This window comes from Oncorhynchus gorbuscha, linkage group LG06, assembly GCF_021184085.1.
Source record: "Oncorhynchus gorbuscha isolate QuinsamMale2020 ecotype Even-year linkage group LG06, OgorEven_v1.0, whole genome shotgun sequence".
NCBI lineage: Eukaryota > Metazoa > Chordata > Actinopteri > Salmoniformes > Salmonidae > Oncorhynchus > Oncorhynchus gorbuscha.
Window position 1 is genome coordinate 4,637,652 of NC_060178.1, and position 16,619 is coordinate 4,654,270.

At 24.8% G+C, this 16,619-nt stretch overlaps 1 protein-coding gene across 1 annotated transcript in view; it reads right to left on the reverse strand.

Annotated features, from left to right (window-relative positions):
• Positions 1 to 229: 229 nt before the first annotated feature.
• smad6b (SMAD family member 6b) overlaps positions 230 to 16,619 on the reverse strand; it is an 84,195-nt gene continuing 67,805 nt past the window's right edge. Inside the window, exon 3 of the mRNA XM_046352141.1 lies at positions 230 to 912. Within this exon, the coding sequence (XP_046208097.1) occupies positions 338 to 912 (575 nt within the window). The 3' untranslated portion in view covers positions 230 to 337. The remainder of the gene's footprint in view (positions 913 to 16,619) is intronic.

The window sequence follows — 16,619 nt, forward strand, 5'->3', positions numbered from 1 at the left end:
ACATGAAATGTGGTATAGTCTCTCTCTCTCGCTCTCTCTCTTTCTCGCTCTCTCATTCCATCTCTCTCTCTCACTCTGTCTCATTCTCTCTCTCTGTCTCATTCTCTCTCTTTCTCTCATTCTATTTCTCTCTCTCTCTCTCTCTGTCTCATTCTCTCATTCTATCTCTCTCTGTCTCATTCTCTCTCTCTTGCTCTCATTCTGTCTCTCTCTCTCTCATTCTCTCTCTCATTCTATCTCTCTCTATCTATCTCTCATTCTATCTCTCTCTCTCTCTCTATCTATCTATCTCTCATTCCTCATTCTATCTCTCTCTCTCCCTCATTCTCTCTCTGTATTATGTGTGTGTGTTGAGCAGTATCTCCAGCCAGCAGGGGCATGATGTAATAAACTGTCTGGAATAGCAGGGACCCCATCCCTTAGCAAAGCTAATCCTCACACTGTTAGGATCATAGGGGCCCTCTAGCAGCTCTATAGGGTCAGCGTGCTGCAAGCTCCTCAACATGCTGAATCTCTCCCAGTCAAACACCCTGATAGAATATCCTGACATCACCTTCCTCACAACCAGACTCCTGCTCCCAGGAACATCCAGGGTGGGGGAATTCACAAAGATGGGGTGTTGACTCCGGTTATAGGCCCACACCCCGTCCGGTTCTTTACTGAGGAGGATACCGTAACCGATCTTGGCGCGTGTGCGCTGGACGGTACGGAAACCGGGGTGGTCTGTGGAACAGGGTTGATGGTTATCGTGGAGGCTGAGCTGGCCCAGACAGAAGCCGGTCCCCTGAGGTAGATCATAGAAGACAGAGACGGAGGTGTGGTAGACCGGGTAGAGACGGCCCACGCGCTCACGGTGTTCCCAGTAGGCCATGTGACACCACTGGTTGGATACGTCCGGGGACACACTGGCATCTGGAGGAGAGAGAGACAGTTTATTATTACTGACTTTTGTGACGCCTCTGCTGGTTTGGAAAAGGTTTTTAATGCTTTTGTATGTCCTCAGATAATCGCATGGTCTGCTTTCGCCGTAAAGCCTTTTTGAAATCTGACTACGCGGCTGGATTAACAAGAAGTTAAGCTTTTAAATGATGTAGGACACTTGTATGTTCATGAATGTTTAATATTACGATTCTTGTATTTCGAATTTCGCGCTCTGCAATTTCACCGGATGTTGGTGAGGTGGGTCACTAATAATAATAGCAATCAGTGTGTAGGGAGTCTGGATGAGACAGACTTGCAGGCAGCTTTTCTCAGCCAGTTGAAATGATGAAACAGCTGGCATAATATTTACGGATATACACAAAGAAATATACATGGAAAAAAGGTACAAATGAAACAAAGTGCAGCTAGTTGGCAGTCTTTCCAGCTTCAGTTTGAAGTGATTGTGTTAGCTATGTTGTTGGCTAGCTCCTCTGAACAACAGTGTCCTGACGAGTCAACACATGCCTCTTGCAACCGAACCAATAGAACGAATGACCAGCCGGCTTGGGAAGCAACACTAGAATTGTATGGGGACTATATCTTGGAAAAGGATTAAATAGTATTTATAAATTAATCAAAATAGCATTTTTAATTAAAATATGTAAATCATTATTTGAATATGTTGGTAGCCCGAGAAGCAGGGGGAGGGAGAGAGAGGGAGGTAGGGAGAGAGGGAGGTAAGGGGGAGAAGGGGAGGAGGGAGGGAGGGAGAGAGAGGGAGGTAGGGAGAGAGGGAGAGGGGAGGTAGGGAGGGAGGGAGAGGGGGAGGGAGGGAGAGAGAGAGGGGGTAGGGAGGGAGAGAGAGGGAGGTAGGGAGAGGGGGAGGTAGGGAGAGAGGGAGGGAGGGAGGGGGAGGGAGGGAGAGAGAGGGGTAGGGAGGGAGGGAGAGAGAGGGAGGTAGGGAGAGAGGGAGGGAGGGAGGGAGAGAGAGGGAGGTAGGGAGAGAGGGAGGGAGGCAGAGGGGGAGGGAGGGAGAGAGAGAGGGGGTAGGGAGGGAGAGAGAGGGGGGTAGGGAGGGAGGGAGGGAGAGAGAGGGGAGGGAGGGAGAGAGAGGGAGGGAGAGGGGGAAGGAGGGAGAGAGAGATGCAAACTTAAGACGTACTGTAGAGTAGTACAGAGTGAACACATTTAATTAGTCCCTAAAGAAATCACTCCCCGGATCCTAGTTAGTGACACGCTCCAACCAACTGAGCCACACAGGATCATATTATATATACCATACATACCATACCATATTATATATACCATACATACCATACCATATTATATACTTCAAATACCATACCATACCATATTATATACCATACATACCATACCATATTATATACCATACATACCATATTATATACCATACATACCATATTATATACCATACATACCATATTATATTATATACCATACATACCATATTATATACCATACATACATACATACCATATTATATACCATACATATTATATACCATATTATATACCATACATACCATATTATATACCATACCATACCATACATACCATACCATATTATATACCATACATACCATATTATATACCATACATATATACATACCATATTATTATATACCATATACCATACCATATATATACATATACATACATACCATATTATATACCATACATACCATACCATATTATATATATTAGATTACATACCATACCATATTATATATTATACATACCATATTATATATATATACATACCATATTATATATATATACATACCATACATACCATATATATATATACATACCATACCATATTATATATACCATACATACCATACCATATACCATACATACCATATTATATATCATACATACCATACCATATTATATACCATACATACCATACCATATTATATACCATACATACCATACCATATTATATACCATACATACCATACCATATTATATATACCATACATACCATACCATATTATATACCATACCATATTAGATATTATATATACCATATTAGATATATATATACATACCATACCATATTATATACCATATTATATACCATACCATATTATATATTATATATACCATACCATATTATATATACCATACCATATACCATACCATATTATATATACCATATTAGATATACATACCATATTATATACCATACATACCATACTAGATATATATATATACCATATTATATTATATATACCATACCATACCATATATATATACCATACATATATATTATATATACCATATTATATACATATATATTATACCATATTATATACCATATTAGATATTATACATACCATACCATATTATATACATATACCATACCATATTATTATACCATACCATATTATATATACCATATTATACCATATACCATCCATATATTATATATACCATACCATATTATTATATATATACCATACCATACCATATTATATACCATATTAGATATATATATACCATACCATATTAGATATTATATACCATATTATTATACCATACCATATTATATATACCATACCATACCATATTATATACCATATTAGATATTATATATACCATACCATATTATATACCATATACATACCATACCATGTTAGATATATATATACCATATATATACTATACCATATTATATATATATACCATATTAGATATTATATATACCATATTAGATATTATATATACCATATTAGATATTATATATACCATATTATATTATATATACCATACCATATTATATTATACATACCATATTAGATATTATATATACCATATTAGATATTATACCATACCATATTATATATATATACCATATTAGATATTATATATATACCATATTAGATATTATATATACCATACATATTATATATACCATACCATATTATATACCATATACCATACCATATTATATACCATATTATATTACATATACCATATTAGATATTATATATACCATACCATAGATATTATATATATACCATGTTAGATATTATATATACCATACATATTAGATATTACATATACCATATTAGATATTATATATACCATACCATATTAGATATTATATATACCATATTAGATATATATATACCATACATATTAGATATACATATACCATATTAGATATTATATATACCATATTAGATATTAGATATATATACCATATTATATTATTATATATACCATATTAGATATTACATATACCATATTAGATATTATATATACCATACCATATTAGATATTATATATACCATACCATATTAGATATTATATATACCATATTAGATATTATATATACCATATTAGATATTATATATATATATTAGATATTATATACCATATCATATTAGATATTATATATACCATATTATATATATACCATATTAGATATTATATATACCATATTAGATATTATATATACCATATATATATACCATACCATATTAGATATTATATATACCATATTATATTAGATATTATCTATACCATATTAGATATTTATATATACCATATTAGATATTATATTATAGCATACTAGATATTATATATCATATATATATACCATATAGATATTATATATACCATATTAGATATATATATATATACCATATTAGATATTATATATACCATACCATATTAGATATTATATATACCATATTATATACTATATATACCATATTAGATATATATATATACCATATTAGATATATATATATACCATATACCATATTAGATATTATATATACCATATTAGATATTATATATACCATATTAGATATTATATACCATATTAGATATTATATATACCATACCATATTAGATATATATATATACCATACCATATTAGATATTATATATACCATATTAGATATTATATATATACCATACCATATTAGATATTATATATACCATATTAGATATATATATACCATACCATATTATATATATATACCATATTAGATATTATATATACCATACCATATTAGATATTATATATACCATATTAGATATTATATATATATATACCATATTAGATATTATATATACCATACCATATTAGATATTATATATACCATATTAGATATTATATATACCATACCATATTATATATTACCATATTAGATATTACATATACCATTAGATATACATATACCATATTAGATATTACATATACCATATATATATTATATATACCATATTAGATATTATATATACCATACCATATTAGATATTTATATACCATACCATATTAGATATTATATATACCATATTAGATATTATATACCATACCATATTAGATATTATATATACCATATTAGATATTATATATACCATACCATATTAGATATTATATATACCATATTAGATATTATATATACCATACCATATTAGATATATATATACCATATTAGATATTATATATACCATACCATATTAGATATTATATATATACCATATTAGATATTATATATACCATATTAGATATATATACCATACCATATTAGATATTATATATACCATATTAGATATTATATATACCATATTAGATATTATATATACCATACCATATTAGATATTATATATACCATATTAGATATTATATATACCATACTACCATATTAGATATTATATATACCATACCATTAGATATTATATATACCATATTAGATATTACTATACCATATTAGATATTATATATACCATATTAGATATTATATATACCATATTAGATATTATATATATATATACCATATTAGATATTATATATACCATACCATATTAGAATATTATATATACCATATTATTATATACCATATTAGATATTATATATACCATACCATATTAGATATTATATATACCATATTAGATATTATATATACCATATTAGATATATATATATACCATATTAGATATATATATATACCATATTATATATATATACCATACCATATTAGATATTATATATACCATATTAGATATTATATATACCATATTAGATATTATATATACATACCATATTAGATATTATATACCATATTAGATATTATTATATATACCATATTAGATATTATATATCATATTAGATATTACATATACCATATTAGATATTATATATACCATACCATATTAGATATTATATATACCATATTAGATATATATATACCATATCATATTAGATATTATATATACCATATTAGATATATATACCATATTAGATATTATATATACCATATTAGATATTATATATACATATCATATTAGATATTACCATATACCATATTAGATATATATATACCATATACCATATTAGATATTATATATACCATATTAGATATTATATATACCATACCATATTAGATATTACATATACCATATTAGATATTATATATACCATACCATATTAGATATTATATATACCATATTAAATATTATATATACCTATATATTATATACCATATTAGATATTACATATACCATATTAGATATTATATATACCATATTAGATATTTATATATACCATATTAGATATTATATACCATAGATATTATATATACCATATTAGATATTATATATATATATACCATATTAGATATTGATATTATATATACCATACCATATATATATATATTAGATATTATATATACCATATTATATATTATATATACCATATTAGATATTATATATACCATATTAGATATTATATATACCATATTAGATATTATATATACCATATTAGATATTATATATACATATACCATATTAGATATTATATATACCATATTAGATATTATATATACCATACCATATTATATTATATATATACATATACCATATTAGATATTATATACCATACCATACTAGATATTATATATACCATATTAGATATTATATATACCATACCATATTATTATATATACCATACCATATTAGATATTATATATACCATATTAGATATTATATACCATACCATATTAGATATTACATATACCATATTAGATATTATATATACCATACCATATTAGATATTTATATACCATACCATATTAGATATTATATATACCATACCATATTAGATATTATATATACCATATTAGATATTATATATACCATACCATATTAGATATTATATATACCATACCATATTAGATATTATATATACCATATTAGATATTACATATACCATACCATATTAGATATTATATATACCATATTAGATATTATATATACCATATTAGATATTATATATACCATACCATATTAGATATTATATATACCATACCATATTAGATATTATATATACCATACCATGTTAGATATTATATATACCATATTAGATATTATATATACCATATTAGATATTATATATACCATATTAGATATTATATATACCATATTAGATATTATATATACCATATTAGATATTATATATACCATATTAGATATTATATATACCATACCATATTAGATATTATATATACCATATTAGATATTATATATACCATATTAGATATTATATATACCATACCATATTAGATATTATATATACCATATTAGATATTATATATACCATATTAGATATTATATATACCATATTAGATATTATATATACCATATTAGATATTATATATACCATACCATATTAGATATTATATATACCATACCATATTAGATATTATATATACCATATTAGATATTATATATACCATACCATATATTAGATATTATATATACCATATTAGATATATTACCATATACCATATTAGATATTATATATACCATATTAGATATTATATATATTATATTAGATATACATATACCATATTAGATATTATATATACCATATCATATTAGATATTATATATACCATATCATATTAGATATTATATATACCATATTAGATATTATATATACCATATCATATTAGATATTACATATACCATATTAGATATTATATATACCATACCATATTAGATATTATATATACCATATTAGATATTATATATACCATACCATATTAGATATTACATATACCATATTAGATATTACATATTCCATATTAGATATTATCTATACCATATTAGATATTATATATACCATATTAGATATAGATATTATATATACATATACCATATATACTAGATATTATATATACCATATTATATATTATATATACCATATTAGATATTTATATATACCATACTAGATATTATATATTACCATATACCATATTAGATATTATATATACCATACCATATTAGATATTATATATACCATACCATATTAGATATTATATATACCATATTAGATATTATATATACCATATTAGATATTATATATACCATATTAGATATATATATATATACCATATATATTATATTAGATATTATATATACCATATTAGATATTACATATACCATATTAGATATTACATATACCATATTAGATATTATATATACCATACCATATTAGATATTATATATACCATATTAGATATTATATATACCATACCATATTAGATATTATATATACCATACCATATTAGATATTATATATACCATATTAGATATTATATATACCATACCATATTAGATATTATATATACCATATTAGATATTATATATACCATACCATATTAGATATTATATATACCATACCATATTAGATATTATATATACCATATTAGATATTATATATATATATACCATATTAGATTATATATACCATACCATATTAGATATTATATATACCATATTAAATATTATATATACCATACCATATTAGATATTATATATACCATATTAGATATTATATATACCATATTAGATATTATATATACCATACCATATTAGATATTACATATACCATATTAGATATTATATATACCATACCATATTAGATATTATATATACCATACCATATTAGATATTATATATACCATATTAGATATTATCTATACCATATTAGATATTATATATACCATATTAGATATTATATATACCATATTAGATATTATATATACCATATTAGATATTATATATACCATATTAGATATTATATATACCATACCATATTAGAAATTATATATACCATATTAGACATTATCTATACCATATTAGATATTACATATACCATATTAGATATACCATATTAGATATTATATATACCATATTAGATATTATATATACCATATTAGATATTATATATACCATATTAGATATTATATATATACCATATTAGATATTATATATACCATACCATATTAGATATTATATATACCATATTAGATATTACATATACCATATTAGATATTATATATACCATATCATATTAGATATTATATATACCATATTAGATATTATATATACCATACCATATTAGATATTATATATACCATATTAGATATTATATATACCATACCATATTAGATATTATATATACCATATTAGATATTATATATACCATATCATATTAGATATTACATATACCATATTAGATATTATATATACCATATTAGATATTATATATACCATATTAGATATTATATATACCATATTAGATATTACATATACCATATTAGATATTATATATACCATATTAGATATTATATATACCATATCATATTAGATATTATATATACCATATTAGATATTATATATACCATATCATATTAGATATTACATATACCATATTAGATATTATATATACCATACCATATTAGATATTATATATACCATATTAGATATTATATATACCATATTAGATATGACATATACCATATTAGATATTCCATATTCCATATTAGATATTATCTATACCATATTAGATATTACATATACCATATTAGATATTATATATACCATACCATATTAGATATTACATATACCATATTAGATATTATATATACCATACCATATTAGATATTATATATACCATATTAGATATTATATATACCATATTAGATATTATATATACCATACCATATTAGATATTATATATACCATATTATATATTATATATACCATATTAGATATTATATATACCATATTAGATATTACATATACCATATTAGATATTATATATACCATATTATATATTATATATACCATACCATATTATATATACCATACCATATTAGATATTACATATACCATATTAGATATGACATATACCATATTAGATATTACATATACCATAGCATACTAGATATTATATATACCATATTAGATATTATATATACCATACCATATTAGACATTATATATACCATACCATATTAGATATTATATATACCATATTAGATATTACATATACCATACCATATTAGATATTACATATACCATATTAGATATTATATATACCATACCATATTAGATATTACATATACCATACCATATTAGACATTATATATACCATACCATATTAGATATTATATATACCATATTAGATATTATATATACCATACCATATTAGACATTATATATACCATACCATATTAGATATTATATATACCATATTAGATATTACATATACCATACCATATTAGATATTACATATACCATATTAGATATTATATATACCATATTAGATATTATATATACCATACCATATTAGATATTACATATACCATATTAGATATTATATATACCATACCATATTAGATATTATATATACCATACCATGTTAGATATTATATATACCATATTAGATATTATATTAGATATTATCTATACCATATTAGATATTATATATACCATATTAGATATTATATATACCATATTAGATATTATATATACCATATTAGATATTATATATACCATATTAGATATTATATATACCATACCATATTAGAAATTATATATACCATATTAGACATTATCTATACCATATTAGATATTACATATACCATACCATATTAGATATTATATATACCATATTAGATATTATATATACCATATTAGATATTATATATACCATATTAGATATTATATATACCATACCATATTAGACATTATATATACCATACCATATTAGATATTATATATACCATATTAGATATTATATATACCATACTATATTAGATATGACATATACCATATTAGATATTACATATTCCATATTAGATATTATCTATACCATATTAGATGTTATATATACCATATCATATTAGATATTACATATACCATATTAGATATTATATATACCATATCATATTAGATACTATATATACCATATCATATTAGATATTATATATACCATATTAGATATTATATATATCATATCATATTAGATATTACATATACCATGTTAGATATTATATATACCATACCATATTAGATATTATATATACCATATTAGATATTATATATACCATACTATATTAGATATGACATATACCATATTAGATATTACATATTCCATATTAGATATTATATACCATATTAGATGTTATATATACCATATTAGATATTGCATATACCATAGCATACTAGATATTACATATATCATATTAGATATATATACCATACCATACTAGATATTATATATACATATATTATATATTATTATACCATATTAGATATTATATATACCATACCATACTAGATATTATATATACCATATTATATATTATATATACCATATTAGATATATATATATACCATATTAGATATTATATATACCATATTAGATATTATATATACCATATTATATATTATATATAGATATTTATACCATATTATATTATATATACCATATTATATTATATATACATATAGATATATTAGATATGACATACATATTAGATATATACCATATTAGATATTACATATACCATAGCATACTAGATATTATATATACCATATTAGATATTATATATACCATACCATATTAGATATTATATATACCATACCATATTAGATATTATATATACCATATTAGATATTACATATACCATACCATATTAGATATTACATATACCATATTAGATATTATATATACCATACCATATTAGATATTACATATACCATACCATATTAGACATTATATATACTATACCATATTAGATATTATATATACCATATTAGATTATATATACCATTACCATATACCATACCATATTAGACATTATATATACCATACCATATTAGATATTATATATACCATATTAGATATTACATATACCATACCATATTAGATATTACATATACCATATTAGATATTATATATACCATATTAGATATTATATATACCATACCATATTAGATATTACATATACCATATTAGATATTATATATACCATACCATATTAGATATTATATATACCATACCATATTAGATATTATATATACCATATTAGATATTATATATACCATATTAGATATTATATATACCATATTAGATATTATATATACCATATTAGATATTTATATATACCATATTAGATATTATATATACCATATTAGATATTATATATACATACCATATTAGATGGCATATATTATATATACCATATTAGATATATATATATACCATATTAGATATTACATATAGACATTATCTATACCATATTAGATATTATATATACCATATTAGATATTATATATACCATATTAGATATTATATATACCATATTAGATATTATATATACCATACCATATTAGACATTATATATACCATACCATATTAGATATTATATATACCATATTAGATATTACATATACCATATTAGATATTATATATACCATATCATATTAGATATTACATATACCATGTTAGATATTATATATACCATATCATATTAGATATTACATATACCATGTTAGATATTATATATACCATACCATATTAGATATTATATATACCATATTAGATATTATATATACCATATCATATTAGATATTACATATACCATGTTAGATATTATATATACCATATTAGATATTATATATACCATATTAGATATTATATATACCATATCATATTAGATATTACATATACCATATTAGATATTATATATACCATATCATATTAGATACTATATATACCATATCATATTAGATATTATATATACCATATTAGATATTATATATACCATATCATATTAGATATTATATATACAATATTAGATATTATATATATCATATCATATTAGATATTACATATACCATGTTAGATATTATATATACCATACCATATTAGATATTATATATACCATATTAGATATTATATATACCATACTATATTAGATATGACATATACCATATTAGATATTACATATTCCATATTAGATATTATCTATACCATATTAGATGTTATATATACCATATTAGATATTGCATATACCATAGCATACTAGATATTACATATATCATATTAGATATTGTATATACCATACCATACTAGATATTATATATACCATATTATATATTATATATACCATATTAGATATTATATATACCATACCATACTAGATATTATATATACCATATTATATATTATATATACCATATTAGATATTATATATACCATATTAGATATTACATATACCATATTAGATATTATATATACCATATTATATATTATATATACCATACCATACTAGATATTATATATACCATATTATATATTATATATACCATATTAGATATTATATATACCATATTAGATATTACATATACCATATTAGATATTATATATACCATATTAGATATTATATATACCATACCATATTAGATATTACATATACCATATTAGATATTATATATACCATACCATATTAGATATTATATATACCATACCATATTAGATATTACATATACCATATTAAATATTATATATACCATACCATATTAGATATTACATATACCATATTAGATATTATATATACCATATTAGATATTACATATACCATATTAGATATTATATATACCATACCATATTAGATATTATATATACCATACCATATTAGATATTACATATACCATATTAGATATTACATATACCATATTAGACATTATATATACCATACCATATTAGATATTATATATACCATACAATATTAGATATTATATATACCATACCATATTAGATATTATATATACCATATTAGATATTATATATACCATACCATATTAGATATTATATATACCATACCATATTAGATATTACATATATATTAGATATTACATATACCATATTAGATATTATATATACCATATTAGATATTATATATACCATATTAGATATTACATATACCATATTAGATCAGGTATATATATATAACTAGTAGACTGGTACTATATATAACTAGTAGACTGGTACTGTATATAACTAGTAGACTGGTACTATATATAACTAGTAGACTGGTAGTGTATATAACTAGTAGACTGGTACTATATATAACTAGTAGACTGGTAGTGTATATAACTAGTAGACTGGTACTATATATAACTAGTAGACTGGTACTGTATATAACTAGTAGACTGGTACTATATATAAGTAGTAGACTGGTACTATATATAACTAGTAGACTCGTAGTGTATATAACTAGTAGACTGGTACTATATAACTAGTAGACTGGTAGTGTATATAACTAGTAGACTGGTAGTGTATATAACTAGTAGACTGGTAGTGTATATAACCAGTAGACTGATATTGTATATAACTAGTAGACTGGTACTATATATAACTAGTAGACTGGTAGTGTATATAACTAGTAGACTGGTACTATATATAACTATTAGACTGGTAGTGTATATAACTAGTAGACTGGTACTTTATATAACTAGTAGACTGGTACTATATATAACTAGTAGACTGGTACTATATATAACTAGTAGACTGGTACTATATATAACTAGTAGACTGGTAGTGTATATAACTATTAGACTGGTAGTGTATATAGACTGGTACTATATATAACTATTAGACTGGTAGTGTATATAGACTGGTACTATATATAACTAGTAGACTGGTAGTGGATATAACTAGTAGACTGATAGTGTATATTACTAGTAGATTGGTAGTGTATATAACTAGTAGACTTGTAGTGTATATAGACTGGTACTATATATAACTAGTAGACTGGTACTATATATAACTAGTAGACTTGTAGTGTATATAGACTGGTACTATATATAACTAGTAGACTTGTAGTGTATATAGACTGGTACTATATATAACTAGTAGACTTGTAGTGTATATAACTAGTAGACTGGTACTATATATAACTAGTAGGCTGGTACTATATATAACTAGTAGACTGGTACTATATATAACTAGTAGACTGGTACTATATATAACTAGTAGACTGGTACTATATATAACTAGTAGACTGGTACTGTATATAACTAGAAGACTGGTACTATATATAACTAGTAGACTGCTAGTGTATATAACTAGTAGACTGGTACTATATATAACTATTAGACTGGTACTATATATAACTAGTTGACTGGTAGTGTATATAGGCTGGTAGTGTATATAACTAGTAGACTGGTAGTGTATATAACTAGTAGACTGGTAGTGTATATAACTAGTAGACTGGTAGTGTATATAACTAGTAGACTGCTACTATATATAACTAGTAGACTGGTAGTGTATATAACTAGTAGACTGGTACTGTATATAACTATTAGACTGGTACTATATATAACTAGTTGACTGGTAGTGTATATAGACTGGTACTATATATAACTATTAGACTGGTACTATATAGTACCAGAACTGGGAACAGCAGAGGTAGAACTGGGAACAGCAGAGGTAGAACTGGGAACAGCAGAGATAGAACTGGGAACAGTAGAGGTAGAACTGGGAACAGCAGAGATAGAACTGGGAACAGTAGAGATAGAACTGGGAAGAGCAGAGGGAGAACTGGGAACAGCAGAGGGAGAACAGGGAACAGTAGAGGGAAAACAGGGAACAGCAGAGATAGAACTGGGAACAGCAGAGGGAGAACTGGGAACAGCAGAGGGAGAACTGGGAACAGCAGAGGGAGAACTGGGAACAGCAGAGGTAGAACTGGGAACAGCAGAGGTAGAACTGGGAACAGCAGAGATAGAACTGGGAACAGCAAGGGGGGAGAACTGGGAACAGCAGAGGGAGAACTGGGAACAGCAGAGGGAGAACTGGGAACAGCAGAGGTAGAACTGGGAACAGCAGAGGGAAAACTGGGAACAGCAGAGGGAGAACAGGGAACAGCAGAGGGAGAACTGGGAACAGCAGAGGTAGAACTGGGAACAGCAGAGATAGAACTGGGAACAGCAGAGATAGAACTGGGAACAGCAGAGGGAGAACTGGGAACAGCAGAGGGAGAACAGGGAACAGCAGAGGGAAAACAGGGAGCAGCAGAGGGAAAACAGGGAACAGCAGAGGTAGAACGGGGAACAGCAGAGATAGAACTGGGAACAGCAGAGGGAGAACTGGGAACAGCAGAGGGAGAACTGGGAACAGCAGAAGTAGAACTGGGAACAGCAGAGATAGAACTGGGAACAGCAGAGGGAGAACTGGGAACAGCAGAGGGAGAACTGGGAACAGCAGAGGGAGAACTGGGAACAGCAGAGATAGAACTGGGAACAGCAGAGGTAGAACTGGGAACAGCTAGATAGAACTGGAAACAGCGTAGGTAGAACTG